This window comes from Ranitomeya variabilis, chromosome 8, assembly GCF_051348905.1.
Source record: "Ranitomeya variabilis isolate aRanVar5 chromosome 8, aRanVar5.hap1, whole genome shotgun sequence".
NCBI classification, from domain to species: Eukaryota; Metazoa; Chordata; class Amphibia; order Anura; family Dendrobatidae; genus Ranitomeya; species Ranitomeya variabilis.
The window spans coordinates 54,900,852-54,928,462 of record NC_135239.1 but is presented as its reverse complement, the minus strand read 5'-3'; the positions used below and the strand labels follow the sequence as shown (position 1 = coordinate 54,928,462).

Sequence of the window (27,611 nt, the reverse complement as noted above, 5' to 3'; positions counted from 1 at the left end):
TGGGAAGCGGAACCGTATACCATCCTGCCATCCGACTTCGATAACACAAAGGTCTGTCTCATCAGCAAGGACAGAGGGGAGACTTCGACAGCGGTATCCAGGGATCACCTTAAGGTCTGCCCCGATAAGTTGAGAGAGAGGGACATGGCCCTGGAAATCTCCCCGCCAGTGGAAAAGGAGAAGATGATCCATACCGTCCTTGGTGACTTTCCCCAGTCCTGGACTCAGATAAATCAAGCCATCGTGGTACCTGTTCTAATGTTTCAACAGCCGGACCCACCAGAAACAATGGTGGTACCAGATCATCCGGTCCCGCAACCTCAACAAGCCTTACCTGAAGATGCCATGCCGACCGTTGAACCGGCAAATCCTCCCTCTGCTGTCGGTGAACCTGCTGTACCCACTGTTGATAGCAGCAGCTCTGAGAGCCCCAACCTGCCAGTACTACCCAAACTCACTAGAAGTGTAGCTAGAAGACCGTGCACTACACCAGCGGTAGCAAGCATAGCGGGCCCTGTTAGGCCAATAGCCACCCCTGCGCTGCGAAGGTCCACACGCAGCACTCAGAACCAAACTCCCCTCCGCTACAAAACTTGGAGGTATTGATAAGGTCTGCTATCTAGTTGAAAATGTTTGTGTACATATTTTTGTTACAGGTTATAAAATGGACAATAGAGTAATGGACGGTGAATTGCTCAAAAACTTTCAAAAAGGGGGACCCCTTTGTTTACCCGGGGTCCCCGCTGTTTCAACCACTGAACTGAGAGTCATAAACTGTGCATGACCTAGTTTTTGCAACGTTCAAGAGTTCTCACCTCCCATAAAGGGAAGCACTGTTATGTTTAATTGTTTATGCTATTTCAAAATTTTGTGTGTTCCCTGTTAACATGTATTGTTGTTCTTGTTTTCCCAGTCCCGGAGTACTGGATTTAACCGGGGGGGAGTGCAGCGCCCCAGAGTCCTGGTCGTTGCAGTACTGTGGCTCCGCCACTATGGGGAGCTATGGTACGTCTGATTGCACTAAAGGAGTTTCTCTGATCAGGTAACACCTCACTACACTTCACACTCCGGCCACCAGGGGGGGTGGTCCTATCTAGTAGGCCACTCCTCACACTCTGGTAAAACTGGGGGTTGGACAGGAAGACAGGGAGAAGTAGCTGGGAAGAGCTAGTGAGAGGACCTGTCAGGGATGGGATCCTGACAGACTCCTCGGAGCAGAACTAACCAGTGCACAACGGGAATACAGTAAAGAGGAATTGGGACCAGAAGGAGTCGTGCTGTTAGACCGAGGCAACATCCTTCTGAGGCGCAAACAGTCGGTGGCCGGAACGCCGAGGAAGTAAGAGACTTTAAGTACTACTGCAAACCCCGGCAGGACAGCCAATTACAGGTTGGCTGTCTCACTTAACACCTAAGCAGACAACGGAGGCAGCTGTGGAAGAGGGGCGACTCTAGGGTCCCGGAAGAACTCCAGGCCTACCCCGTCATACGGGTGCGTCCTACCATATCACCTGGAGGACGGAGAGAACGAACATCAGAGATAGACAGAACCAGTTGTGAGGACTATCCCGGGAGCTCAGCAGGGAAGAACTACAACACCCAGCGCTAGAAGGTAGATACTGATTCCCACCTGTAAAGAGAACTCTTGATGTGTCTTTAGACCGGCCGGTCTCTGACAGCCCTGGTAACAGCGCTCTGGACTGAGGACTTTAAAACCTTCAGTAAAGAGGTAAAGAGACTGCAAACTTGGTGTCCTCGTTATTTACTGCACTGCACCACTACAGCGTCACCACCATCATCCACACCTGCTATTCACTGAGCGCCCCACGGCAGGGTCACGGACCGGGGCCTAGCCGCCGTGACAACCCCAGAGCAGAGACTCACAGGCCCGGTACCGGGTACCCCTCGGCCCTGCGGCAGTGGGGGCGCTACAAATATCCTGGAGATCCGTGCGATTTGGCTGTCCCTGAGGTGGTTCCATCATCTCCTAGCAGGCCGCCCCATCCGTATCCAGTCGGACAATGCCACGGCTGTGGCTTATATAAATAATCGGGGGCACCCGCAGCAGGGCTACAATGCGCGAGGTAGAACACATTCTTCACTGGGCTGAAAACAACCACTCGGTCATATTGGCCGTTCACATTCCAGGAGTGAAAAATTGGGTTGCGGACTTCCTATGCAGTCATGGTCTCTCCATCAGGACATTTTCCAACAAATCTGCCTTTGTTGGAGTACTCCGGACGTAGACTTGATGGCTTCCTGGTTCAATGCCAAGGTACCTCAGTTTGTGGCCCGGTCTCGGGACCCGAGGGCAATTGGGGTGAATGCGCTGGTCCTTCCTTGGAGTCAGTTTCGTCTTCCTTATCTGTTTCCTCCCCTGCCCTTGCTTCCGAGAGTCATCAGGAAGATCAGGGTGGAGGGCGTGCCGGTGATTCTCATCGCTCCGTATTGGCCTCGCCAGGCGTGGAACGCAGAGCTGGTCCAACTCATCGCAGATGTTCCTTGGTGACTACCAGATCGTCCGGATCTGCTTTCTCAGGGTCCGACTTACCACCAGAACTCAGGGGCCCTTTGTTTCACTGCTTGGCCGTTGAATCCAGGGTTCTGACTCAAGCAGGTTTTTCCCGCGAAGTAGTTCCACCTTGATCAATGCTCGAAAGCCGGTGTCATTGCGTATCTATCATCGGACCTGGAAGACCTTTGAATGGTGCAGAAGTAGAGTTCGTCCTCTGTTGGTTTTCAACATCCCTACCATCTTGGAATTCCTTCAATCCGGTCTGGACTTGGGGCTATCGCCGAGCTCCCTTAAGGGGCAGGTCTTGGCCTTGTCAGTTATTTTCAAGCGTAAAATTGCTTCCAAACACCAGGTGAGAATGTTCTTTCAGGGAGTCTCCCACGTGGTGACTCCCTGTTGAGCACCTCTAGAGGCTTGGGACCTTAATCTGGTCCTAGGCGTCCAGCAGGAATCTCCCTTTGAGCCATTGCAGGACATCTCTCTATCTCTCCTCTCTTAGAAGGTGGCTTTTCTTGTTGCTATCACTTCGATCAGACGAGTCTCGGAGTTGGCTGCTCTTTCCTGTCGGACGCCGTTTCTTACATTCCACCGAGACAAGGTGGTCCTCAGATCATCTACCTTTCTTCCAAAGGTGGTGTCTTCCTTCCACCTTAACAAGGATATCGTACTTCCATCGTTTTCTCCTGCCCCGGCGCACCGCGTGGAGAAGGCTCTTTACTCCCTGGATCTTGTAAGGGCTCCCAGAAAGTATGTGTCTAGGACCGCACCTTTTCGACAGACGGAAGCTGTTTGTGCTTCCGGCAGAACAGCGGAAGGGACTGGCCGCTTCTAAGTCAATCGCCAGATGGATTCGGTCGACTATTCAAGAGGCCTATCGCGTCAGAGGCAAGCCTATCCCAGCGGGCATCAGGGCACACTCCACTCGGTCGGTGGGTGCTTCCTGGGCCATTCGGAAGCAAGCGTCTGCAGAGCAAGTTTGCAAAGCTGCGACTTGGTCTAGCTTGCACTCTCTCAAAGCATTATAATGTCCATACTCTGGCATCTGCAGATGCAAGCCTGGGTAGGCGTATTCTGCAGGCAGCGGTAGCGCACCTTTAGACAACAGGCGCCGCGAGTTTACACTGTTATGTTGTTATTCCCACCAGGGACTGCTTTGGGATGTCCCACGGTCCTGTGTCCCCCAATGTGGTGATGGAGAAATAGGGATTTTTGTGTACTCACCGTAAAATCCTTTTTTCCGAGCCACTCATTGGGGGACACAGCACCACCCTTCTATGGCTTGTTGCCTATGATGAGTGTTATAGTAGTTGACATGTTGTACCTACGGTTAAATTTTTTGTTAATCTCCTACCGCTTGGTCACAAAACTGGTTCTATCAGGAGCCAGTGGGCGGTGTATACTGCAGAGAAGGAGCTAACCTTTTTTTGTATTTACTTAGTGTCGGCCTCCCAGTGGCAGCAGCATCCACCCACGGTCCTGTGTCCTCCAATGAGTGGCTCTGATAAAAGGATTTTACGTGAGTACACAAAAATCCCTATTTTCCTACTCTTTACTAGTACGCACCTTTGTGCTCTTTGCATATAATCTTGGCTTTCTATTGGTACAGATCTAAAGTACAAGACAACCAAAAAGTTTCTGGTTGAAAGATATTTTTCTAACTTCTGTAAACCCATTCAAGTTTTTTTTTTTTATGCTTCTTCTAGTTCTAATCACTTCACCAGCCCCACTTACTTCCCGCTACTGATTTGGCCTCTACTGTTGCTTGCCAGGGCATGTGTTCTTTAAGGGATTATCCAGAACAATTTTATTTCTTTGTGCCTAAGATGCGGGTAGTTGCTAACTACGTGTCTGATCTGCCTAGCACCGATCTCTGCCAACTTAGTGTGGTCACAGATATTTCCTTCCAGCAAATATGCGGCTTCTGGTTATGTCACGCTGACAGAGCAGCCGATTTAGGCGTTACTGCTGATGTCATGCCGATTGACAGCAGGAAGCTGGCTGCCATTCAGCATGACGTCGGCAGTCATGCCCAGCAGAAGAAGAGCTGCTCTGTTAGGCCGGGGTCACACTAGCGTGTTTTACGGACGTATGAGAGGCGCAGAAAATACGCATTGCACACAGTACAATGATTCTCTATGGCCCAGCTCCTATCTGCCGTATTTAACGCATCCGTATTATACGGTCTTGTACGGCCGTAGAAAATCGCAGCATGCTGCGTTTGTCAGCATATTGCGCAAAAAATCTGCCAATGAAAGTCAATGGGGGCGAGAAAAATACGGATTACGCACGGACCAACAGTGTGACTTGCGAGAAATACGCAGCGGTGTTCTATAGAAAAGCCGGCAATTCAGTGCGGTGTACAGTAAAATCACTCTGACAGGTTAGAATAGAATAGCTAAAATAAATGTCTACACATAGTATAGGGGTATATATATATATCTATATATCTCATACAGCGCTAGATAGCAGAAAAGCCGGTAATTCAATTGTCGGCTTTTTCTATCTCCTTCCAAAATCCGACAGGATATGAGACATGGTTTACATTCAGTAAACCATTTCATATCCCTTATTTTTTTCACATATTCCGCACTACTAATGTTCCAAGTGTCTGTGCAAAATTTGGGGGCTGTAGCTGTTAAAATAAAGGGTTAAATCGCGGAAAAAAAACTGGCGTGGGCTCCCGCGCAATTTTCTCCGCCAGAGTGGGAAAGCCAGTGACTGAGGGCAGATATTAATAGCTTAGAGAGGGACCAAGGTTATAGGACCCCCCTGGCTAAAAACATCTGCCCCCAGCCAACCCAGAAAAGGCACATCTGTAAGATTTTAGGGTTCACTATTTTGGGAACATTTCTGCATATTACGGCTGTAAAAAACGGACCGTATTTTCATACGCCTAGTGAGACCCCGGCCTTAACCTGAGGTCAAATGAAGCAGCAAAATTGCAAGCAGGAGCAATCAGTGACTACTCTGACCCGCTGCTGGGCAAAATAGAGCAGGAAGTTGGCATCTACCTGCCTGTCTGTTCTTCACGGCAGGAGGGGAAAAAAAATAAATTAAAACAATCTCTGATAACACAGTTAAAGAATTTGGCACAAAACGTCATCAAATACTACGAGGCAACAGAAAACCAATTTCAATAAATCGCAAATGGATGGGGCTCAAAGACTCAATATGATTTACTATTGGAACACCAGCAAGGAATGGGATATATACACACACAGCCATTCTCAAGTTTTATTTTTTTATTTAATAAAGTAAAAACATTATTGGGAAATCCGACCATGATTTTTTTTTTCCTGAAATTTACCGATAAATACACTGTAACAGCGTGTCCCTTCCCCGGCCTGCTATGTAATCAGGCTGAAGTTAACAACCAGTAGGGGGGAGCCCTCCCCCATAGAGGGGTGGATCCCAGGATCTATTCACTTAAGGACTATTGCCATTTCCCTGGCGTCTGATTGCCGGTCCCCGGATCTACTCCCTTTCTGTGGATGCTGCAGAATTACTTTCATTTGTGTTGTCCCAGTTCCCTGTTCCAATAAATCTTCTTGGAATTGTTTATCGGCCTGGTGTCTCTTTCTGCTCTGTCACATACACTGCTCAAAAAAAATAAAGGGAACACTAAAATCCCACATCCTAGATATCACTGAATTAAATATTCCAGTTTTAAATCTTTATTCATTACATAGTGGAATTTGTTGAATCAATAGAACCTAAAAATGATCAACGTAAATCACAACTAATATCCCACTGCGGTCTGGAGTTGGAATGATGCTCAAAGTGGAAAATGAAGTGACAGGCTGATCCAACTTCAGTGGAAATGCCTCGAGACAAGGAAATGATGCTCAGCAGTGTGTGTGGCCTCCACGTGCCTGTATGATCTCCCTACAATGCCTGGGCATGCTCCTGATGAGGCGGCGGATGGTTTCCTGACGGATCTCTTCCCAGACCTGGACTAAGGCTATGTGCGCACATTGCGGATTTTCCAGCACCAGTTTTGCAAAATCCACATTTCCTGCAGTTTTTGTGTGGATTCCAATTGAGGAGCAGGTGTAAACCACCGCGGAATCCGCTCAAAGAATTGACATGTTGTGGAAAATAACGCAGCGTTTCCGCGCGGTATTTTCCACACCATGTGCACTGTGGATTTGGTTTTCCATAGGTTTACATGGTACTGTAAACCGCGTGGAAAACAGCTGCGAATCTGCAATGTGTGCACATAGCCTAAAGCATCCGCCAACTCCTGGACAGTCTGGTGCAACATGACGGTGGATGGCGAGACATGATGTGTTCAATCAGATTCAGGTCTGGGGAACTGGCGGGCCAGTCCATAGCTTCAATGCCTTCATCTTGCAGGAACTGCTGACACACTCCAGCCACATGAGGTCTGGCATTGTCCTGCAATAGGAGGAACCCAGGGCCAACAGCACCAGCATATGGTCTCACAAGGGGTCTGAGGATTTCATCTCGGTACCTAATGGCAGTCAGGCTACCTCTGGTGAGCACATGGAGGGCTGTGCAGCCCTGCAAAGAAATGCCACCCCACGCCATTACTGACCCACTGCCAAACCGGTCATGCTAAAGGATGTTGCAGGCAGCAGATCGCTCTCCACGGCGTCTCCAGACTCTGTCACATGTGGTCAATGTGAACCTGATTTCATCTGTGAAGAGCACAGGGAGCCAGTGGCGAATTTGCCAATGCTGGTCTTCTGTGGCAAATTTTGATTTACTTGGGAGTTATATTCTGTTGTTTACGTGTTCCCTCTATTTTTTGGAGCAGTGTATTTTGACTGATTAGAGAGGAATCTGCCCATAGTTGTTGGCATCCTGACCAGAGTATGGCAGATAGGCCGCTGTCACACTTGCAAGTGCAATATGAGAAATTCACGCCAGCCTCTCACATCAATACCTGGCACTCGGGACCAGAGCGTTCAGCTGCATAGAAATAAATGCAGCCACACGCTCCAGTCGGAGTGCTGGAAATTGATGTGCGAGTTTTTCGCATTGCCCTCCCTAGTGTGACACCGACCATAGTATTAGTATAGTTTGGTTAAAATTAGTGTAATGTGTGAAAGTAAACAGTGCCCAGCCAGTGTCTTAGGTAAACCCCGCCTGACCAATTCCCATCTCCCCTTGTTTTTTACATTTGTAATTGTGTATTTTTTTTCATGAACTTTTTTTTCTTGTTCAGACTAGTCACTATTTTTCAGACATAAAAAAACTTTTTCCACTAAATAATTTGATCAAATTGCCATTTTTTTCTCCAAAAATATTTTATGGTTTCACATACTTCTTTTGCATTGGTGGCCTAACACCTTGTATTACTTGTACTGTCCCTGCTTATATGGTGGAAGCAAAGCTGAACTTTGGGATTCTAAACCACACAGCAAAACCTGACACTTTACTGCGAAGAGATCAGGTTTTAGTTTCAGAAAACAAAGCAGCAAAAAAGCAATGTGTGAACATAGCCAAATAGTATTTTCTCCAACACTTTTTGATATATAGGTTCATTCCCATTATACCTACTCTCTCCATATAAGTAATCATTAATGAAACGTTATGGCAATAAAAACAAAGGAATTATGTGCCTGGACCAGATTTTAAACTAAAAATGTTACAAATCTACAATCAAAGTTAAGTCATAAATAGAAACTCCATTATTAAGTCCCCATTTAATCAAGTTTATTTTCCCCATGATCTTGGCTCAGTTTCCCTCAGGTGGTAGTGGCGTTAGGGTCTGCTTTTCCGCTTGTCCTCAAAAAGACTCCTCAACATATAGACTTGGGTGACGCAAACCACAACCATCACTACTAAGTTCACCGTGGACCAGAAGTTCACTCGGTCGTAGTTACTGTCCTGGATATTACGATCTCTTGCTTCAAAGGCTTTCAGCAGAGTCTGGATCTGGAGGCTTTTTCCTAATCTGGCTTTGACACCGTTGATAGTTTCCTGGAAAGAAAAAAATGAAAATATCTCACATTAAATGACTAGACTCAACATTATGGCCAATTCACATAACTATTGTTGAATTTTCTGCTCTGCACACCAACTAATCCCCAGCCAATTTCATAGGCAGATATGGGGGGTGATATTTCAGGTCATGGAATTAGCAGCTGCACCTATATACTAGCGTATATATTGCCTAGGATGGTTACTGGTTTATCTGACAAAACAGATCTGGCTTTGGGAATAAAATTTTGCACCTGGATACAGACTGTCTAGAACCACTTGATTCATTTATTTACAAGGGGGTAGCTGCTTAGGATCACAATTGTATACGGATGAGATTTCTATAGGACACCAGACACACAGACATAATGAAATCTGTATTTAGGATCCGTGTCATCCATAATGACAGGCATGAGGGGGTTGGGGGGGTCATCAGTAGACCCCCTGGCTGTCATGGTAACCCATTGGCGCCTGACGATTATGGGTGTTCCAATAGGAGCGTGGAACGGCGCACCCCCATGCCGGTTCGTCACATGTTAAATGCGACTGTCAGATCGATTAAATCAGCCATCATGTGCGAGGAAATACGCGGGCTCGGCCTGGTAACCCACATCAAAGTCAAGGACATGACTAGACGTACATGTATGTCAAAACTGCAGGACATGGCTGTAATACAGATTACATTGCCACCTTTTTTAAAATAAATCCGCTTTGTGGTTCTTATTTAATCATTTCACATTTTCAAAATACTTAGTTCTGTGCTCAGGGGCCGGATTGTGATCTGGGTCTTCTCCTCCCAGTCTGTGATTCCCCAGCCTCTCCGGTCTGTCAATGGCCGGCCTCCATTGTTTGAAATCTCAGGAGAGACCTGTCGTACAAAGATCGGAGGCAGCAGAGGGATCGGGCAATCTCAGACAGGGACAAGAGCTAATTAATAGAAAACTTCAAGTAGTGATCAGAGAAGAACAAAGCTGATTTTATGCAAAGTTATGTAATCAGTACAACAGCGTCACAAGTCATGTCTTTACTAAAGTAAACCTTGTGCTGTCAGGTTCTCCATGTACTGTATAAGGCCACATTGCACAGTTGTGACGTGTGCAGTTCACTTTCATAATATAAATATACATGTATCGAGGGTAGGACCCCCCAGTGCCGCTGCACTGCATGGCCACAGCATTACCGGTGAGCCCTCATACTCATTCACCCGACTGGTGGGCCAGATCTTCAGGTGTACATAGCGGCCAGGCCTAGGGACCCTAAAAGCTAAGCATGCACGGTTTTGCAAAAACTGCACACTGTCAACTGCTTCACAACGGCACCACTTAGCTGCACGGACAGGACTGGTCCACCCGAGGACAAACTGGTTTACATGCAGATCATTGTTCTCTGGAATCTTTCCCAACAGTCAAATGTATCAGTTGTGTATTATTACCGAGAATTCTTGATAAAAGACACAAACACTCACAACTATGGAAGGTCCATCTATTTCATTGTATTCTACCCTCTGCTTTGTCCCATGATGGGTTCATGTGTATCACATTTTTTCCCCATTACATCAAATGTTCTTCCAAAGTCCTGCCACTTCTTATACTTGTATAGCGCCATCATAATCTGCGGCACTGTACAGACATCACTGTCCCCATCGGGGTGTAGTCTAAGGCTACGTTCACATTTGCGTTGTGCGCCGCAGCGTCGGCGCCGCAGCGCACAACGCAAACTAAAACGCGGCAAAACGCACGCTAAAACGCTGCGTTTTGCGCCGCATGCGTCCTTTTTGGCCGAAAGTTGGACGCAAAAAAAATGCAACTTGAAGCGTTTCTTGCGTCCAACGCTTGCGGCCATGCGGCGCAAAACGCAGCACAACGCCTGTCCATGCGCCCCCATGTTAAATATAGGGGCGCATGACGCATGCGGCGCCGCTGCGGCGCCCGACGCTGCGGCGCTGGCCGCAAATGTGAACGTAGCCTTAGTTTGTCTTTGCAGTATTGCCCTAATTGAAAAATAATTTAATTTCATTTTTGCTTTAGGGGCAGTAGGGTGACACAATGTTATTCAGTTGAATGAAGTTACAGGTTCATACATTTTCTTACCACTGATACATTTTTGGGGGGAGTCACTACTACTGCACTGACTACTCACAAAAGTGCATCACATCTTACTTTTTTTTTTTTTTTTTTAGGGGGAGCAGTACGTGTTTGCACATTATGTGATCATGGTAATGTGACAAAAGGTGAAGGCCACCATCACGTCAATGAATTAAACTAAAAGCAAACTGTACCCAGAAGTTTTCAGATATTTGGATGCAGCAAGTTAAAAAAAATTAGATTTGAAGCCTAAAACTCTTGCACAATATCCAGCAATGCAAAGGTCACTGCAGATAACAGGTTCCCTTTTCTTACGTGTAACTTCTACAACAAAAGCCGGTCTGTAATCCTTCATGTCGGCGGCGGTGACGCCCAGTTGTATTTGCCTTCTACGTTTAAATAGCAGCTTCAATTATCAAAAAACTAAACATGACATTAGTGCCGGATGTAGCAGCAGTGAAGGCAACGTAATTATCAGTGATTAGGAACATTACAGATGGCAAATATGTACAGATATGTCCGCTTGTTCGTGTGCACTGGAGCTTTCCATTCTGGACTCTGGCCACCTTCCCTAAGGCTACGTTCCCACAATGAGCTTTTGGAGAGTTTTTCCATGTTACAGATTTTCTGCACCCATTAAGTAAAATAGGTTAATTGCATTTTTTTCAAAAATACTCAAAAACTCATCGTAGGAACGTAGCTTTAAAATGGACACAAATCTACAACTTTACTTTTTCAGTCTTCCCCAATGTAGTAAGCTGTATTTTCTTTCATTCTCTGCAGCCATCTGCTTACATAGTTGCAAGCATCTCTAATCTTCTCTCTGTAAGGATGCTGCCGATTTTCATTTTTACGCTTTCGTTATATTATCCCCTCCATTTTTTTCCATCGACAGCTATATATGAGGGCTTGGAATTTATTTTTATTCCTCAAAATGAAGTGAGGCGAAATGCATGCTGAATAGAAAAAGCAATAACACAATTGTGTTTTGGGGTCTGATTTTGTTGCAAAAATTGCCTGGCACCATGATTCTCCAAGTCAGTATGGTAAAGGAAGTATGACATTTCTCTAGTTTTATTTATTTATTTTTTTTAAGCAAAAAAAAACTAAACAAAAAGGGAGCACCATTTTCCATGACTCAACTTATAATAATAATACTTTAATTCTTCTGCTGATAAAACAATTTTGCAGGGCTCTATGTATGCCGAGCTGTAGTTTTTCTTAGTATCAAACTGAGGCACTTATGACGTTTTGATAGCTTTACATTTCATTTTTGAGGGCAGTGTAGCAGCAAAAGAACCAAACCACACATCTGGTTTTCATTATTTTTCTTTTTTTATGGCATTTACCTTATAGGATAAATAATTTAATATTCTGATAGATTTTTTTTTTGTTTTTTTATAGATGCAATGATATTAAAAGGGAAGTTATCTCCTATCCAAAGTACAAGGGATAACTTTCCGACTGGTGGAGGTCTCATCGCCATGGCCTGCACCAATCCAGAAAACGGGTCCAGAAGAGCCCTGACTGAATGGAGCGGAGGTCGATCATGTGCATTGCCTGTCCATTCATTCTAATGGGAGCGCTCGTATTAAGAGTGAATTCATTCGCAGCTCTTCAGGGCCCTTGTTCTTGGGACGTCATCCCCTAACCCAGGGTTAACGTTTAAGCTTTAAGAAACACCTTAAATATTCTTTTTATTTATTTTTTTTACAATGGGCTTTACGTTTGAATTGTGAAAATGAAGAGTGATTAAAGTTTTGTCTTTTTTTGTTTTAAACATTTTGTTTTAATTTTTAATCCCCCTAAAGGGCCCAGAACTTGCGATTAATCATATTCTATATACTGGAATAATTAAGTAAAATGATATCCAATGAAGCCCAACCTGTGCAAGTGATGGGGGCTTTGAAAAGGCCTCCTGCTTCCATGAAAATAATTACATAGTAATAGGAGAAAAATTGTCATTCTGAACATTTAACCCAAATTCAGAGGACTAATGTACTGTAGGACAATTTCAGCATCCATAATAAGGTACCAATGACCAGATCTCCTGTGGTTCTACTGAACTATACTTGGATTGTCAAAAAAGCCCATGGCAATCGAGGTCTAGAAAGTAACTTTTACTAATTTCCTACATAAGATTTATAAAGTATAAGGAAATTGAAGGTTTATATTATGAACTAGATGGTGGCCCGATTCTAACGCATCGGGTATTCTAGAATATGCATGTCCACGTAGTATATTGCACAGCCCACGTATATTGCCCAGCCACGTAGTATATTGCCCAGCCACGTAGTATATTGCCCAGTTACGTAGTATACAGCACTGAGCCACGTAGTATATTGCCCAGCCACGTATATCACAGGTTAAAAAATAAAAAATAAACATATACTCACTTTCCGAGGGCCCCTTGTAGTTCTGTCGCCTGTGTGCGGTGCAGGCGGCAGCTTCCGGTCTCAGGGTGTGATGACGTCGCGGTCACATGACCGTGACGTCATGGCAGGTCCTTCTCGCATACCATCCTTGCCTCCGGAACCTGCCGCTTGCATGGAGCAGTCACCGGAGCGTCGCGAGGAGCGGGAAAGGCAACGAAAGGTGAGTATATAATGATTTTTATTTTTTTAGCATTAGATGTTTTTACTATTGACACTGCATAGGCAGCATCAATAGTAAAAACTTGGTCACACAGGGTTAATAGCGGCGGTAACGGAGTGTGTTACCCGCGGCATAACGCGGTCCGTTACCGCTGGCATTAACCCTGTGTGAGTGGTGACTGCGGGGAGTATGGAGCGGGCGCCGGGCACTGACTGCAGGGGAGTATGGAGCGGGCGCCGGGCACTGACTGCAGGGGAGTAGGGAGGGACTAGTCGGACTGTGGCCATCGCTGATTGGTCGCGGCAGCCATGACAGGCAGCTGGCGAGACCAATCAGCGACTTGGATTCCATGACAGACAGAGGCCGCGACCAATGAATATCCGTGACAGACAGACAGACGGAAGTACCCCTTAGACAATTATATAGTAGATAAACGGGCGTAACGATAGTGGTCAAGACCGCGCCCATCGGGGAGAAGGGTTCGCGCATTGCTGGCACAAATTTCAACTGGATGTATGTTCTTGGACGCACATTCAGTTGAAGTGTATTGCAGTGCAGAGAGCCGCTGAGTCTGTGCACGGCTATGCACACTGCTGGTCAATCAGATGCCAGCAGCTGACATATGTGTGCTCGACACGTGACTGGGGGAGCATAGCAGTGATATCATGCACTCCTGACACTTGCACACTGAAGTCAGCTGCCTACTTCAGAAGAGAACGCCGTGCTGCGGGGGGAGCGGAGGGAAAGTGAGTATAATTTTTTTTTTCTATGCATTAAAAAACAGCAGCAGAAGAGGAGACATAGATACCAGAAAAATATATACCAGAAAGGGTCCAAGATGGGGGACATTACTACGTAATGGGGGGGGAGGGGGTGCAACTCATATGTCCTTATGGAATTTAGAACGCTACAAGGGCCCATACATCTGACCAACATGGGGGCAGGGTCTAGTTTCACCACTGTGAACAGATTATGTCAAATTTGCCGTGATGCAGAAAACACAGTACTAGGAGGATCTCTTAATCCTCGAGTCAGAACCTTCTGAGACAAGTTATTATGAGGGTACATATTTGTCAAGCTTTGCTACACCTGTGTGATGAGTCTGCTTTATAGAACACAACCATCACAATAACTGAAATAAGAAACAAGACGTAAAGGTAAACCCAGCTTTGAACACAATAATAAGGCAAATGGCACCAACCAGTATATCCTCCAGCTTCATATCCAAGAGGTCTGAGCCAATGACATAATTCTTCCAGTCTTCCTGCTCTTCGCCTTCTTCGCCCATATGATCCAATATGAGTTCAAAGAAGATCACCTTTTCTGACATGCGGCTGAAGGTGTTGTCAAAGCAGAACTGGTAATCTCCATCTATAGTCTCCAACCTGTGGGTAAAGAGGAAAAGCATGTCACTTTGTATACTAAAGATAAGAATCATCATGGTTTTATTCTTTTCTTACGTAACTTACGTGTGGACACCATCCGACTGTCGCTCCTCAGATAGGATTTGGACTCCGCTTGGAGAGTAGAGGTAGAAATCAATGTCTAAACTTGCCCCGTCTAGGACCTTAACATAAAGAACGTAAAAGATGCAGTAAGACCATGTACACATTTTATCTACACTGTATGGATACAAGTATAGGGACACCGACACAATAACAATCCATAGACATTAATATGGCATTGCTCCCCCCATGCAGCTATAACAGCTGAAGGCCACGTTCACACGCTGCGGGTTCCTCTGCGGGTTAATCCTGCAGCGGAATTGAAAATCTGCAGGGCAAAACCGCTGCGGTTATCCCTGCAGATTTATCGCGGTTTGTTCCGCGGTTTCCGCTGCGGGATTACTGCTGTACTATTGATGCTGCATATGCAGCAATATGCAGCATCAATAGTAATGTAAAAAATAATAAAAATTGGCTATACTCACCCTCTGACGTCGCGATCTCCCCGGCGCTGCAAGCAGCTGTGCCGACAAGGACCTTCGTGACGTCACGGTCATGTGACCGCGACGTCACCACAGGTCCTGTTCGGCACAGCAACTGAGACCGGACGCCGCGGGCAGCGCAGAGAGGTGAGTATAGCATGATTTTTTATTTTAATTCTTTTTTTTTTTAACACCCAAATATGGTTCCCAGGGCCTGGAGGAGAGTCTCCTCTCCTCCACCCCGGGTACCACCCGCACATTATCCGCTTAACTTCCCGCAACGCGGGCACAGCCCCATGCGGGAAGTTAGCGGTTCAATGCATTTCTATGGGTGCAGAATCGCTGCGATTCTGCACCAAGAAGTGACATGGTCCTTCTTTTTTTCTGCAGAAAATCCGTGCGGATTTTCCACAGAAAAAAAGGATCGTCGGCACAGCGGGTTTTGTTTTCCATTAGGTTACATTGTACTGTAACCTACATGGAAAAAGGATGCGGACCCGCAGCTGCAAAACAGCTGCGGGTCCGCAGCGAAACCCGCAGCGTGTGAACATAGCCGAAGACTTCCTACCTGACTTGTTACATCGGTGACATTCTATTACTAGCAGTAAGTTCTTTATCAGCCATACTGCCTAAAATGTTAATAAAGGAAGACACCATGGCAAGTGGCACTACATATTCCAGCAGATACTGAATATTGGGGAGTAATATGTGTTAGAGTGGCGTGAGCAGCCAGTGACGCTTTCTCCCTTCGCTGTAGGAGAACTTTGCTCCCACATCATCCATCTTTGCACAGCGCACTCGGCTTCCAGCAGGCCTCTGCCATCAACCCATTCTGGGCTCCCTCCATCAGATACCGTGATCATATACTAAAGAATTTAATGTTTTTGGTACAAGTACCACAAGGGTATGTTCACAAGGTCCAGATTTGTTGTGGAACAAGTTTGGAGCAAAAGTTCCTTATGCCCCAAAAAAAAAAAGGCAGTTTCTGCAGGATGCAAGTGTGAGTTTAGGGGATTGTCCACATCGTCAGTCATGCTGTGGATTTTCTGAAGTGGAGAAATATATATTTTGTTTGCAGTTAGTAAGGGTGCATGTACACAGGTTGGATACTCTGCACATCCATATAGGGCTGGACTGGCCATCTGGAAATTCTGGCAAATGCCAGATGGGCTGGTCCGGCCGTTGGCCTTGGCAATATGGGTGACCGTGTCCTGAGGACACCGATGCAATTAACAGTTGTGACGGAGCACAGAGCCACTGGCTCTATCACTAAGGCTATGTGCACACGTTGAAGATTTGACTGGAATTTTCTGTGCAGATTCTGAATTTCTTGGCAGAAAACACAGGTCAGAATCTGCGTCTTTTATTGGTATGTGCACACGTTGCAGATTTTTGTGCGGATTTCTTCCTTTTTTTACCCTTGCAAATTTCTATTATGGAATGGGTGCAGAAACGCAGCAGATCTGCACAAAGAATTGACATGGTCCTTTTTTTGAATCTGCTGCGTTTTCTGTGCAGATTTTTCTGCACCATTAGCACAGCATTTTTTTTTTTTGCCATTGATTTACATTGTACTGTAAATCACTTACGGATCTGCAGCGTTTCTGCGTGGAAAAAAAAAGCTGCAGATCTGCAGGAAATCTGCAACTTGTGCACATACCCTTACTCCTGCAAGCTTTAGTCTGTGGCCTGCCAGAGACACTGGATAGAAGACGAGGGAGGATGAGGAGTCTGGATTAAGTAAGTATAAGGATTTGTATATATGGAGCCACGTTAGAGTACCTTTTTTCGTTTTTTCTTAAGTGTCTTCTGCTTGAAAACTTGGTGCGTTCACCTTTCTGGAAAAAGACGTTGTGCGCACACACACATGACGAGGATGAGGAGCAACTCAATGACATGTTCTCTCTGTAGGTTCCTCTGATGGTTTTGGCTTACACCAACTAATTTCATGGATGATGCCTAAGGCTACGGTCTCAGGATCCGGAGGCAGCAGCAATTTGGATGCAGCATATTTTCGCTGCGCTTTATTGAATGCAGGTAAATCCTCACGTGTTCACTGAACCATGTGGGTTTACCACATTCAATGGTTACATTTCTGTTGCGGAGACTAACGTCTCCACAAGAGAAATTGACGTGCCGCAGTCTGGAGAGAGACACACTGCATGTCCGTCTCCGCGGGCGTCTGACTGCATAGTGGACATGGGAGTTTTAGAAATCCTATCCACTATGCTGTAACATCTGGACGCTACGGTTTTGACGCTGCATAAATACACAGTGTCAAAACCGCAGCAATTCCTAATTGTGGGCACATTAGGAACATGAGCTTTCACAAGTTTCCAGCCAATGCAGCTTTTTAAATCATTTTCGGAAGCCAAAGCATGGGGTAGATATACAGTAAAGGAAGATCGCTACTTAAACCTTTTTAATATGCGTTTAGTTTTGGCTATCAAAAACAGCATAAAACGTGGTGTGAACGCAGCCTTAGACGGCATACTATTGAAGCTAATTAGTACCTTGGAGAAATATTAGCTTTGTTCTGGGTTTAAAATCTGGATGGGGAGATTATTCTCCTTCACCGACACCGAGCAGAGAACTTAGAAATGGCTGGAAACTGATTACCAAAACCTTGGAAATTCACTGGACATTTCATGACAGGCGTTACAGGGGTAGTAGAAGATCTCTAAATGCAGGGAACATGGGCCCAGTCCTTCATCGTTCACTCTGCTCCTGCTAAATGAGGATCTAAACCCCCCTCTAACTTTTCAGGTGAAGGACTGGTTGGTGGTCTCATGTTCGGGATTCCCACACATCAATAGTACTGAACACGGATCATAAGATATCAAAAATGTAAATATTTATCCTTCAACTATATGTGCAGTCAATGCCCCGTATCCTGTACAGTCTGCCCTGAGGACAGTGGTGCAACACAGGAACAGGAGAGAAAGCCTAAAGCATCGAGCGGGGCCGGATACAAGAACCCTGATGTTGCAGCTTTTCATTGGTCGGAAACTTACAGTCTGGCTTCATTTTGCCATTGGTTTCCATGAAGCTTGAAAGTCTGAGAAACAGAATTATGCAGTTACAGGGGGCGACAGCCCGACACTTATTTAGAGGGGGCGACAGCCCGACACTTATTTAGAGGGGGCGACAGCCCGACACTTATTTAGAGGGGGCGACAGCCCGACACTTATTTAGAGGGGGCGACAGCCCGACACTTATTTAGAGGGGGCGACAGCCCGACACTTATTTAGAGGGGGCGACAGCCCGACACTTATTTAGAGGGGGCGACAGCCCGACACTTATTTAGAGGGGGCGACAGCCCGACACTTATTTAGAGGGGGCGACAGCCCGACACTTATTTAGAGGGGGCGACAGCCCGACACTTATTTAGAGGGGGCCACAGCCCGACACTTATTTAGAGGGGGCCACAGCCCGACACTTATTTAGAGGGGGCCACAGCCCGACACTTATTTAGAGGGGGCCACAGCCCGACACTTATTTAGAGGGGGCCACAGCCCGACACTTATTTAGAGGGGGCCACAGCCCGACACTTATTTATAGGGGGCCACAGCCCGACACTTATTTATAGGGGGCCACAGCCCGACACTTATTTATAGGGGGCCACAGCCCGACACTTATTTATAGGGGGCCACAGCCCGACACTTATTTATAGGGGGCCACAGCCCGACACTTATTTATAGGGGGCCACAGCCCGACACTTATTTATAGGGGGCCACAGCCCGACACTTATTTATAGGGGGCCACAGCCCGACACTTATTTATAGGGGGCCACAGCCCGACACTTATTTATAGGGGGCCACAGCCCGACACTTATTTATAGGGGGCCACAGCCCGACACTTATTTATAGGGGGCCACAGCCCGACACTTATTTATAGGGGGCCACAGCCCGACACTTATTTATAGGGGGCGACAGCTCGACACTTATTTATAGGGGGCGACCGACAGCTCGACACTTATTTATAGGGGGCGACCGACAGCTCGACACTTATTTATAGGGGGCCCGGCGTGCAGTACAGGATGGGTTTATCTTATTTTTTTATTAAACTTTTCAGCATAGTGACAAAACGACCAAAATCAAGGAAACCCGAGAATGTAGCAGATTGGGTTAGAAATCATCGCGGCTCATCAGAAGCGTTACTGATCCGTTTACACGGTTCATTTATGTGTCAAATCATCGGTCATCAAAATGAAAATGAACTTTTTCCATGACTGTCAGTCTCAGGCCGTGTGCACACGATGACGTTATGGAGCTTTTTTTGCATTTCTTCACTGCTTCAAAAACGCAGCGTGTGACACTTCCAGCATAATGGGTGGGATTAATAGAGATCGGAAGCCCCCTGTGCATTGTATTTATTCAGTGAAAACTGAGGCCTTTACAATCCGTAACTTGTCCATTTCCCTCGCAGAGTTTTCTGTGCAGAATTTCCCCACAGATTTGCACGAGTAATGCGCAGTTCAGTATGTCAAGGCCAGGAAGTATCAAAACCAAAGCAGATTTATACCAGGATGCACCAACAAGACGCAAAAATGAAGAATCAAGATAGAAAAAAAAAGACCCACAATGAAAGTAACTTATTTTACATAATGATAACCCCGGAAGCTCTCGGTGTGAACGTGGCCTTACACATCAGCCCCAGCCAAGCAGCGCCCCCCGGTGTACCTGGTACTCGATCTCCAGGGTGGCCTCCTTCCTCATGCTCTGGTAGAAGCACTCCCTGCGGCCGGCCGGGAGGGTGAAGGTGAAGTCATTGTCCACCGCCTGGGAGAAGCCCCCGCAGCCCCGCGGCACCCAGCACAGCAGCAGCCAGCACAGTGCGGCCAGCAGAGACCTCAGCGCTGCCCTCCTCCTCCCCATGGCCGCGGTGCCCGCTCCCCGCCAGCAGCGCTACATGGAGGGCAGGCACGTGCGGGACCTCCTCTCCCCACTGTGGGCCGTGCCCGGAAGAGAGCGGAGCAGCCAATCAGCAGCGTCACCCCGCGCCCCGGGACAGTAACGTCTGCACTCCCAGCTGTACGGTCCGGCCGGTCCCGTCCCACCAGTCCATGCTCTCCTCCTACCGGCCGCAAGAGCTATAGCAGCGACGAGGGTTGCAGGGAATGTGGTGTTCTGGGTAATGTAGTTCTCGGGGGCCACATAATACCGGGTTTTGAGGTTTTAAGAACTACAAATCCCATGATACATCAGAGTGACGTCATCCTTGTATATAACATTAGTTATTTGGTTATACTACACGCGCCTGCTGCTCATTGCTCTGGGAACAGCACGCACTACAGTCACCGCACAGTAATCCAGCGCCTCAGCCGGACACGAGTTCTATCTGTGCTGTAACTGCCGCTACACTGAATAAAGTTCTGAAATATTGAATCGTCTCCAAGGAGATTCTATGGCGTCACCCCGCCTTCCTTTTCAACGGTCAAAATCCCTATTGGTTGCTCTAAGAAAGGCGGGAACGTGACCCTGGCGGTTCTACCCAATCAGTGTGCAGAATGTCAGCTGTGTGTTAGGGAGGAGCGTGAGTGTGTTGTGGGAGCCGGGAACATGGTGCGGAGCGGAGGGGGATGGAGGACGGCGGCCGCTTGTGGTGAGCGCTGCCTGGGTGGTGTCTGTGACTGCAGAGACTGCTGGGAGTTGTAGTTGTCCAGAGGATTCCTGGTAAAGTATCATTGCATTATGATAAAAGGCTCTCCAGATCCGGGGCCTGAAGTTTCTTCTTGTTCTGCAGCACAACTTCGTGCTGTTCTGCAGAATGCAATGCTGTGCTGCCGAGCTTAGTGCTGTACTACAGCTTACTGGTACTGTGCTGCCGAGCGTAGTGCTGTACTGCAGCTTACTGGTACTGTGCTGCCGAGCGTAGTGCTGTACTGCAGCTTACTGGTACTGTGCTGCCGAGCTCAGTGCTGTACTGCAGCTTACTGGTACTGTGCTGCCGAGCGTAGTGCTGTACTGCAGCTTACTGGTACTGTGCTGCCGAGCGTAGTGCTGTACTGCAGCTTACTGGTACTGTGCTGCCGAGCTTAGTGCTTTACTGCAGCTTACTGGTACTGTGCTGCCGAGCGTAGTGCTGTACTGCAGCTTACTGGTACTGTGCTGCCGAGCTTAGTGCTTTACTGCAGCCTACTGGTACTGTGCTGCCGAGCGTAGTGCTGTACTGCAGCTTACTGGTACTGTGCTGCCGAGCGTAGTGCTGTACTGCAGCTTACTGGTACTGTGCCCCCGAGCTTAGTGCTGTACTGCAGCTTACTGGTACTGTGCTGCCGAGCTCAATGCTGTACTGCAGCTTACTGGTACTGTGCTGCTGAGCGTAGTGCTGTACTGCAGCTTACTGGTACTGTGCTGCCGAGCTCAGTGCTGTACTGCAGCTTACTGGTACTGTGCTGCCGAGCGTAGTGCTGTACTGCAGCTTACTGTTACTGTGCCCCCAAGCTTAGTGCTGTACTGCAGCTTACTGGTACTGTGCCCCCGAGCTTAGTGCTGTACTGCAGCTTACTGGAACTGTGCTGCCAAGCTTAGTGCTGTACTGCAGCTTACTGGTACTGTGCCCCCGAGCTTAGTGCTGTACTGCAGCTTACTGGTACTGTGCTGCCGAGCGTAGTGCTGTACTGCAGCTTACTGTTACTGTGCCCCCGAGCTTAGTGCTGTACTGCAGCTTACTGGTACTGTGCCGCCGAGCTTAGTGCTGTACTGCAGCTTACTGGTACTGTGCTGCCAAGCTTAGTGCTGTACTACAGGTTACAGGTACTGTGCCGCCGAGCTTAGTGCTGTACTGCAGTTTACTGTTACTGTGCCCCCGAGCTTAGTGCTGTACTGCAGCTTACTGGAACTGTGCTGCCAAGCTTAGTGCTGTACTGCAGCTTACTGGTACTGTGCCGCCGAGCTCAGTGCTGTACTGCAGCTTACTGGTACTGTGCCGCCGAGCTTAGTGCTGTACTGCAGCTTACTGGTACTGTGCTGCCGAGCTCAGTGCTGTACTGCAGCTTACTGGTACTGTGCCCCCGAGCTCAGTGCTGTACTGCAGCTTACTGGTACTGTGCCTCCGAGCTCAGTGCTGTACTGCAGCTTACTGGTACTGTGCCTCCGAGCTCAGTGCTGTACTGCAGCTTACTGGTACTGTGCCGCCGAGCTCAGTGCTGTACTGCAGCTTACTGGTACTGTGCTGCCGAGCTTAGTGCTCTACTGCACTGTTGGTTACTAGTACTGGTACTATGCCACAGTTTTGTGCTGTACAGCCCATAGTAAAGCTTTGAATTGGGCCACCACTAATTGCAGATTGAGCATGTTGTACCCGAAGTCAGTAAGTCCTGAGGACTGGGCTGTGGCGCTGTGTCGGCTCTGTCTGTGGCGTGGTGTCGGGGCAGCCTGTGTCGGGACGCGGTGTCAGGGCAGCCTGTGGGGGCGGTGTCGGGGCAGCCTGTGGGGGCGGTGTCGGGGCAGCCTGTGGGGGCGGTGTCGGGGCAGCCTGTGGGGGCGGTGTCGGGGCAGCCTGTGGGGGCGGTGTCGGGGCAGCCTGTGGGGGCGGTGTCGGGGCAGCCTGTGGGGGCGGTGTCGGGGCATCCTGTGGGGGCGGTGTCGGGGCATCCTGTGGGGGCGGTGTCGGGGCATCCTGTGGGGGGGGTGTCGGGGCGGCCTGTGGGGGGGGTGTCGGGGCGGCCTGTGGGGGGGGTGTCGGGGCGGCCTGTGGGGGGGGTGTCGGGGCGGCCTGTGGGGGGGGTGTCGGGGCGGCCTGTGGGGGGGGGTGTCGGGGCGGCCTGTGGGGGGGGTGTCGGGGCGGCCTGTGGGGGGGGGTGTCGGGGCGGCCTGTGGGCGCGGTGTCGGGGCGGCCTGCGGCGCGGTGTCGGGGCGGCCTCTGGTGGTCCAGGTCCCAGTCACTGGTTGGTGTCCTGTCAGGTTCTCAGCCGTACAGCCATGTCCTGGGCCTGATTCTCGATGTGGTCCCGTCTTCTCTGGCCTTGGTGTGTCGGTTCGGTAGTGTGCACGCGTGTGATACTAGCAGGCTGTGAACTAATAGAAGCGTTACTGTCCTCTATAGAGAGAATTGTAATGATATGGAATCACAGGCGGCTAGATACATAAAGAAACAGTTACTGGGGAAAAGCCCCAATGCAGCAAGCAGACAATTAATGCAAACAGAGAGGCCACCACATGACAGAGGACATGAGTCCAGGTATGTATACAGCCTTAAGGGGGAACACAGACATTGACAACTGGGTGTTCCCAGCAGGGGATTTGCCGACACATAGTCTGTCACTGTCCAATCTCTTCCATTTCCATTCCATAAAGGAATTACTTAAAGGGGTTGTCCACAATTATTATTATTATTATTTATTGTTATAGCGCCATTTATTCCATGGCGCTTTACAAGTGAGGAGGGGTATACATAATAAAAACAAGTACAATAATCTTGAACAATACAAGTCATAACTGGTACAGTAGGAGAGAGGACCCTGCCCGCGAAGGCTCACAATCTACAAGGCATGGGTGAGAATACAGTAGGTGAGGGTAGAGCTGGTCATGCAGCGGTTTGGTCGATCGGTGGTTACTGCAGGTTGTAGGCTTGTCGGAAGAGGTGGGTCTTCAGATTCTTTTTGAAGGTTTCGATGGTAGGCGAGAGTCTGATGTGTTGTGGTAGAGGGTTCCAGAGTAGGGGTGATACGCGAGAGAAATCTTGTATACGATTGTGGGAAGAGGAGATAAGAGGGCAGTAGAGAAGGAGATCTTGTGAGGATCGGAGGGTGCGTGTAGGAAAGTACCGGGAGATGAGGTCACAGATGTAAGGAGGAGACAGGTTGTGGATGGCTTTGTACGTCATGGTTAGGGTTTTGTACTGGAGTCTCTGGGCAATGGGGAGCCAGTGAAGGGATTGACAGAGGGGAGAGGCCGGAGAATAGCGCGGGGACAGGTGGATTAGTCGGGCAGCAGAGTTTAGAATAGATTGGAGGGGTGCGAGAGTGTTTGAGGGGAGGCCACAGAGCAGGAGGTTGCAGTAGTCAAGGCGAGAGATGATGAGGGCATGGACTAGGGTTTTTGCAGATTCTTGGTTGAGGAATGAACGGATTTGTGCAATATTTTTGAGTTGAAGTCGGCAGGAAGTGGAAAGGGCTTGGATATGTGGTTTGAAGGAGAGATCAACGTCAAGGATAACCCCGAGGCAGCGAGCTTGTGGGACTGGGGATTCACCATTCCAGCGGCACTCCTGTTGCTGGTGTGAGATACCTGCAGCCAGTCAGTCCTGGATTCACTGTCCCCTCCTGACAAATCAGACATCCGGAGGAAGTGAACGCTGCGGCCGCTCTCGCTTCCTTCTCATGTCAATTACGTCAATAGGAGAGTGAAGCCAGCGCATAATAATGTCGTCACTCGAGCCCCGGGAGAGCCAGTCCCGCCACCGGTGCCAGAGGTGAGTATACTGTAAGTGTTGTTATTTTACTGGGAGGAAACCTAGGGAATGAGACTGGGTTGTCCGAGTGGACACTCTTAGGTTTACTCTGCTTGATCCCTTGTGAATGGTTTTTCTATACACATGCGCTGGTGTTATACACTTTGCTTGTGATGTAACTGTATTTCTTGTTGCTGCAGTGACAGTGGAGGCGAGCATTCCCTGAGCAGAGCCCCCTTGGGTCTGACACTGGAAGATCTCGAGCGGCCCAGTCACTGTGCTTCCAGGGAGAGTGCCCCCAAACAAAGGAACACCATGCTCCCGAGTGGGGCTGATTCCCTTAGGACAGCCCGTGATAAGGTGCGTACTTCCTAACTTCTTAAGAGACGGCTGTCATTAGGAAGATGTTAGATATAACTGAGTGCACTGTCACTATAGAGGACCAATTCTCCTACTGCTAATTCTTTGTGCCAGTTCGGAGAACCTAAGGTATTGTACAAAGTGGTGGTTGTATTATGTGATGTTAGCGTCTTATATATCACATTGTATTTTTTATTTATTTATTTTTGCCATTTTTTCATACATAATATTTTGTTTTTCTGATGCAGACTGGATCAATGAGGAACATGGAACAAGAGAATAAGAAGCTGAGAGACCAACTGGTTACTCTTCAGGAGATCAATGCTGCGCTGACATCACAAAACCTCTTGCTTAGGAACAGAATGGAGTCTGTGCAGCTGGAACTTACAAAGTGCAAATCCAAGCCATCGTCAAAGCCGAGTTATGATGTAATTGTCGATCTTTAATACACAGTTACATGTGCCTGGGGAATGAGGGAGTCTTAACTTTTTTTTTTTTTTTTTGCAATGATTTAAAGGGGTTATTTAGTGTCTCTTTCCTCTTCATCAAAAGGTAAGAGGCACTGCTGACATGGTGCATGTAAGCCATATACATACCCAGCGGGTATCCTGCATTTGTCCTATTAGAATGGAACGCATGCACCATACCCCCCAAGTGCCCACTGGGTGCTACATAGGTAGCACATCCCAGTACAGAAGTGAGACCCCCTGGGTCACTCCTTATAATAAGAAAAAAAAGTGACAAATTACTGCTGATTATCGGAACGTGAGACTCCATCTGTGGTGTTGAGCATACCGGTAATGAACAATTGTAGATTGGGGATTTAAGATCAGCAGAGTGATGAGCGAGCGTGTTCAGATTATCTGAGCATGCCCGGGTGTTGTCCGAGCATCGCGGGGGCTCAGGTAATATATTTGGGCCCCTGCGGCTGTATGATTTGCAGCTGTTAGACAGCCAAAACACGTGCGGAGATTTCTTGTTTATTAGGCAATTCCCGCTTGTGTTGCCACAAATCATGCAACCGCGAGGACTCGAGCGTATTACTCGAGCCCCCACAATGCTCGGATAACGCAATATGCGGGCACACTCGCTCATCACTAGCAGTAAATGCTCATTTAAAGGCTATCGAAATCCATGGACGTATATTCAGGAAGAATCCATGGCACTTCGGAGTAGTAGCAAAGGGGTGGGGAATCTTTTTTTTTTTTTTTTTTTTTTTTTTTTTTTCTGCCAAGGGTCCATTGGATATTTATACCATCTTTCGGGGGCCGTACCAATAGCACTGTAACTCCGCCCACAAACTAAGTCCTGACAGAAGCACTGGTGTCGGGACATAATCTTCATCGCACGCGCCTCAACGTTCAGTAGTGAGCACTGAATGCGCGTGATCACAGGACAAGAAGAAATTCATGGGCCCGAGGCTTGCAAAATACAACTGCTGGCCAAAGCACTGCGGACCCCAGGAATCTGCCCGAGGGCCCGATAAAAGGTCATTGAAGGTCTGAGCTTCCCAACTCCTGTAGTAGTAGGATGTAACAATGGGATTTTACTATGTTACACACATCATTTGATCAATCATAGGTGATTCAATGTGGTAATGCAATACACAGTCGTATAGATGTTTCAGCCCCCGGACCCTAGTCGCTCATATCACAGGGTCAGTTAGTGCACATTTCTGTACCTTCATCTGTTTTATAATTGTTAGTCTTAAATAGTTTGATCTGGTGGTGAAAGTCTGCAGTCACTCTATGCGACTTCAGACTTCTCAATCCTTACAGTGCACACACTGCACGCTATCAGGATTTCCGGTGTTGCTGCAGAGTGAGCTGTAACGTAACTGCAGGTATGCGATTTGCATACTTCTGGTTGCATTCCAACTAGACATGTGCGGCCTCTCTCAATTCACTCTTATTGAGCAAGGCTTAGCACGCCTAGTCGACAAGTGACCCCATTTATGCAAATCACATACTTGTGGTGACATGACCGCCTGCACTCAACAGCAACCCCGGAGAATCCTGACAGCGTGCGGTGTGCGCAGTTTGAAGATTCAAAAGTTTTCAGTCTCATAGCGTGACTGCAAATTCTCATCATAAAACTGGAAAACTCCTTTAATATTAGGCTAACTGGAGCAAAACACAGGGAGCTTTCTCACCATCCATGCACCAAAAAGTAAAATGAACGCCAGCCTGATTTGTATCATGATTTGCTCGAGTTTTTAGCATAAAATATAGCAGAATTGCCCAGTTCATGGAAGCCACTCCCTTTTCAAAAAGTTACGAAGAGTGATCGAAAATGTTGGGGGGGGGGAAATCACAAATTTTGTTTAGCAGTATTTGCAGCTTGTTCCAGACAAACACTAATGTAAATACATTAATACATTTTTCTCTAAGTCTTAATTGACATCCAGTTGAATTAATTTGTAGTTGACTGGTTGGACAGATAATGGGTTTCAAGGCTGAAGAGAGGAAATATTCTGGAAAAGTTCAACTAGTCCATTTGTCCGGTATGAATTGCTAATCTTTGTGTTTTTTTTGCATGAATGTTAATGTTTTTAAGGTCCATTTTTATGAATCGGCGTTTGGATCTCGTGCATCCAGAATCCCGAAGCTTGAAGAACAGGTTGCAAGCTTGGAAGCGGAGTCTGAAGCACAAGAGAAAGCGCTGAGGTGATGATTCCGGGGCTGCTCATTTGTACAAGATTAACCCTTTTTCGCCTTGTTCCTTACATAAAGAAGCATATTGCCCATTTGTGTAATTCGTTGCTTTCTTATTCATTGTGAGTTCT

The 27,611-nt window shown here is 47.6% G+C and overlaps 2 protein-coding genes across 6 annotated transcripts in view; one reads left to right on the top strand and one right to left on the bottom strand.

Moving 5' to 3' along the window:
• Nucleotides 1–8,180: 8,180 nt before the first annotated feature.
• TMED5 (transmembrane p24 trafficking protein 5) lies at nucleotides 8,181–20,155 on the bottom strand. Its single transcript, XM_077278701.1, has 4 exons — nucleotides 19,753–20,155; nucleotides 14,613–14,710; nucleotides 14,345–14,528; nucleotides 8,181–8,464 (listed from the first exon to the last, which is right to left on the bottom strand). Exons 1-4 carry the CDS (start codon nucleotides 19,945–19,947, stop codon nucleotides 8,246–8,248), a joined length of 696 nt encoding a protein of 231 aa, XP_077134816.1. The 5' UTR covers nucleotides 19,948–20,155; the 3' UTR covers nucleotides 8,181–8,245.
• A 371-nt stretch (nucleotides 20,156–20,526) lies between these two features.
• CCDC18 (coiled-coil domain containing 18) overlaps nucleotides 20,527–27,611 on the top strand; it is a 59,702-nt gene continuing 52,617 nt past the window's right edge. The window contains exons 1-5 of one of the 5 annotated variants that reach the window (XM_077278699.1): nucleotides 20,527–20,588; nucleotides 23,120–23,254; nucleotides 24,667–24,826; nucleotides 25,075–25,254; nucleotides 27,383–27,492. In XM_077278699.1, the coding sequence (XP_077134814.1) occupies nucleotides 23,136–23,254; nucleotides 24,667–24,826; nucleotides 25,075–25,254; nucleotides 27,383–27,492 (569 nt within the window). In that variant the 5' untranslated portion in view covers nucleotides 20,527–20,588; nucleotides 23,120–23,135. Of the gene's footprint in view, nucleotides 20,746–23,119; nucleotides 23,255–24,666; nucleotides 24,827–25,074; nucleotides 25,255–27,382; nucleotides 27,493–27,611 lie in introns of all 5 variants that reach the window. The other 4 variants (XM_077278698.1, XM_077278696.1, XM_077278697.1 and 1 more) reach the window with 4 other exon arrangements.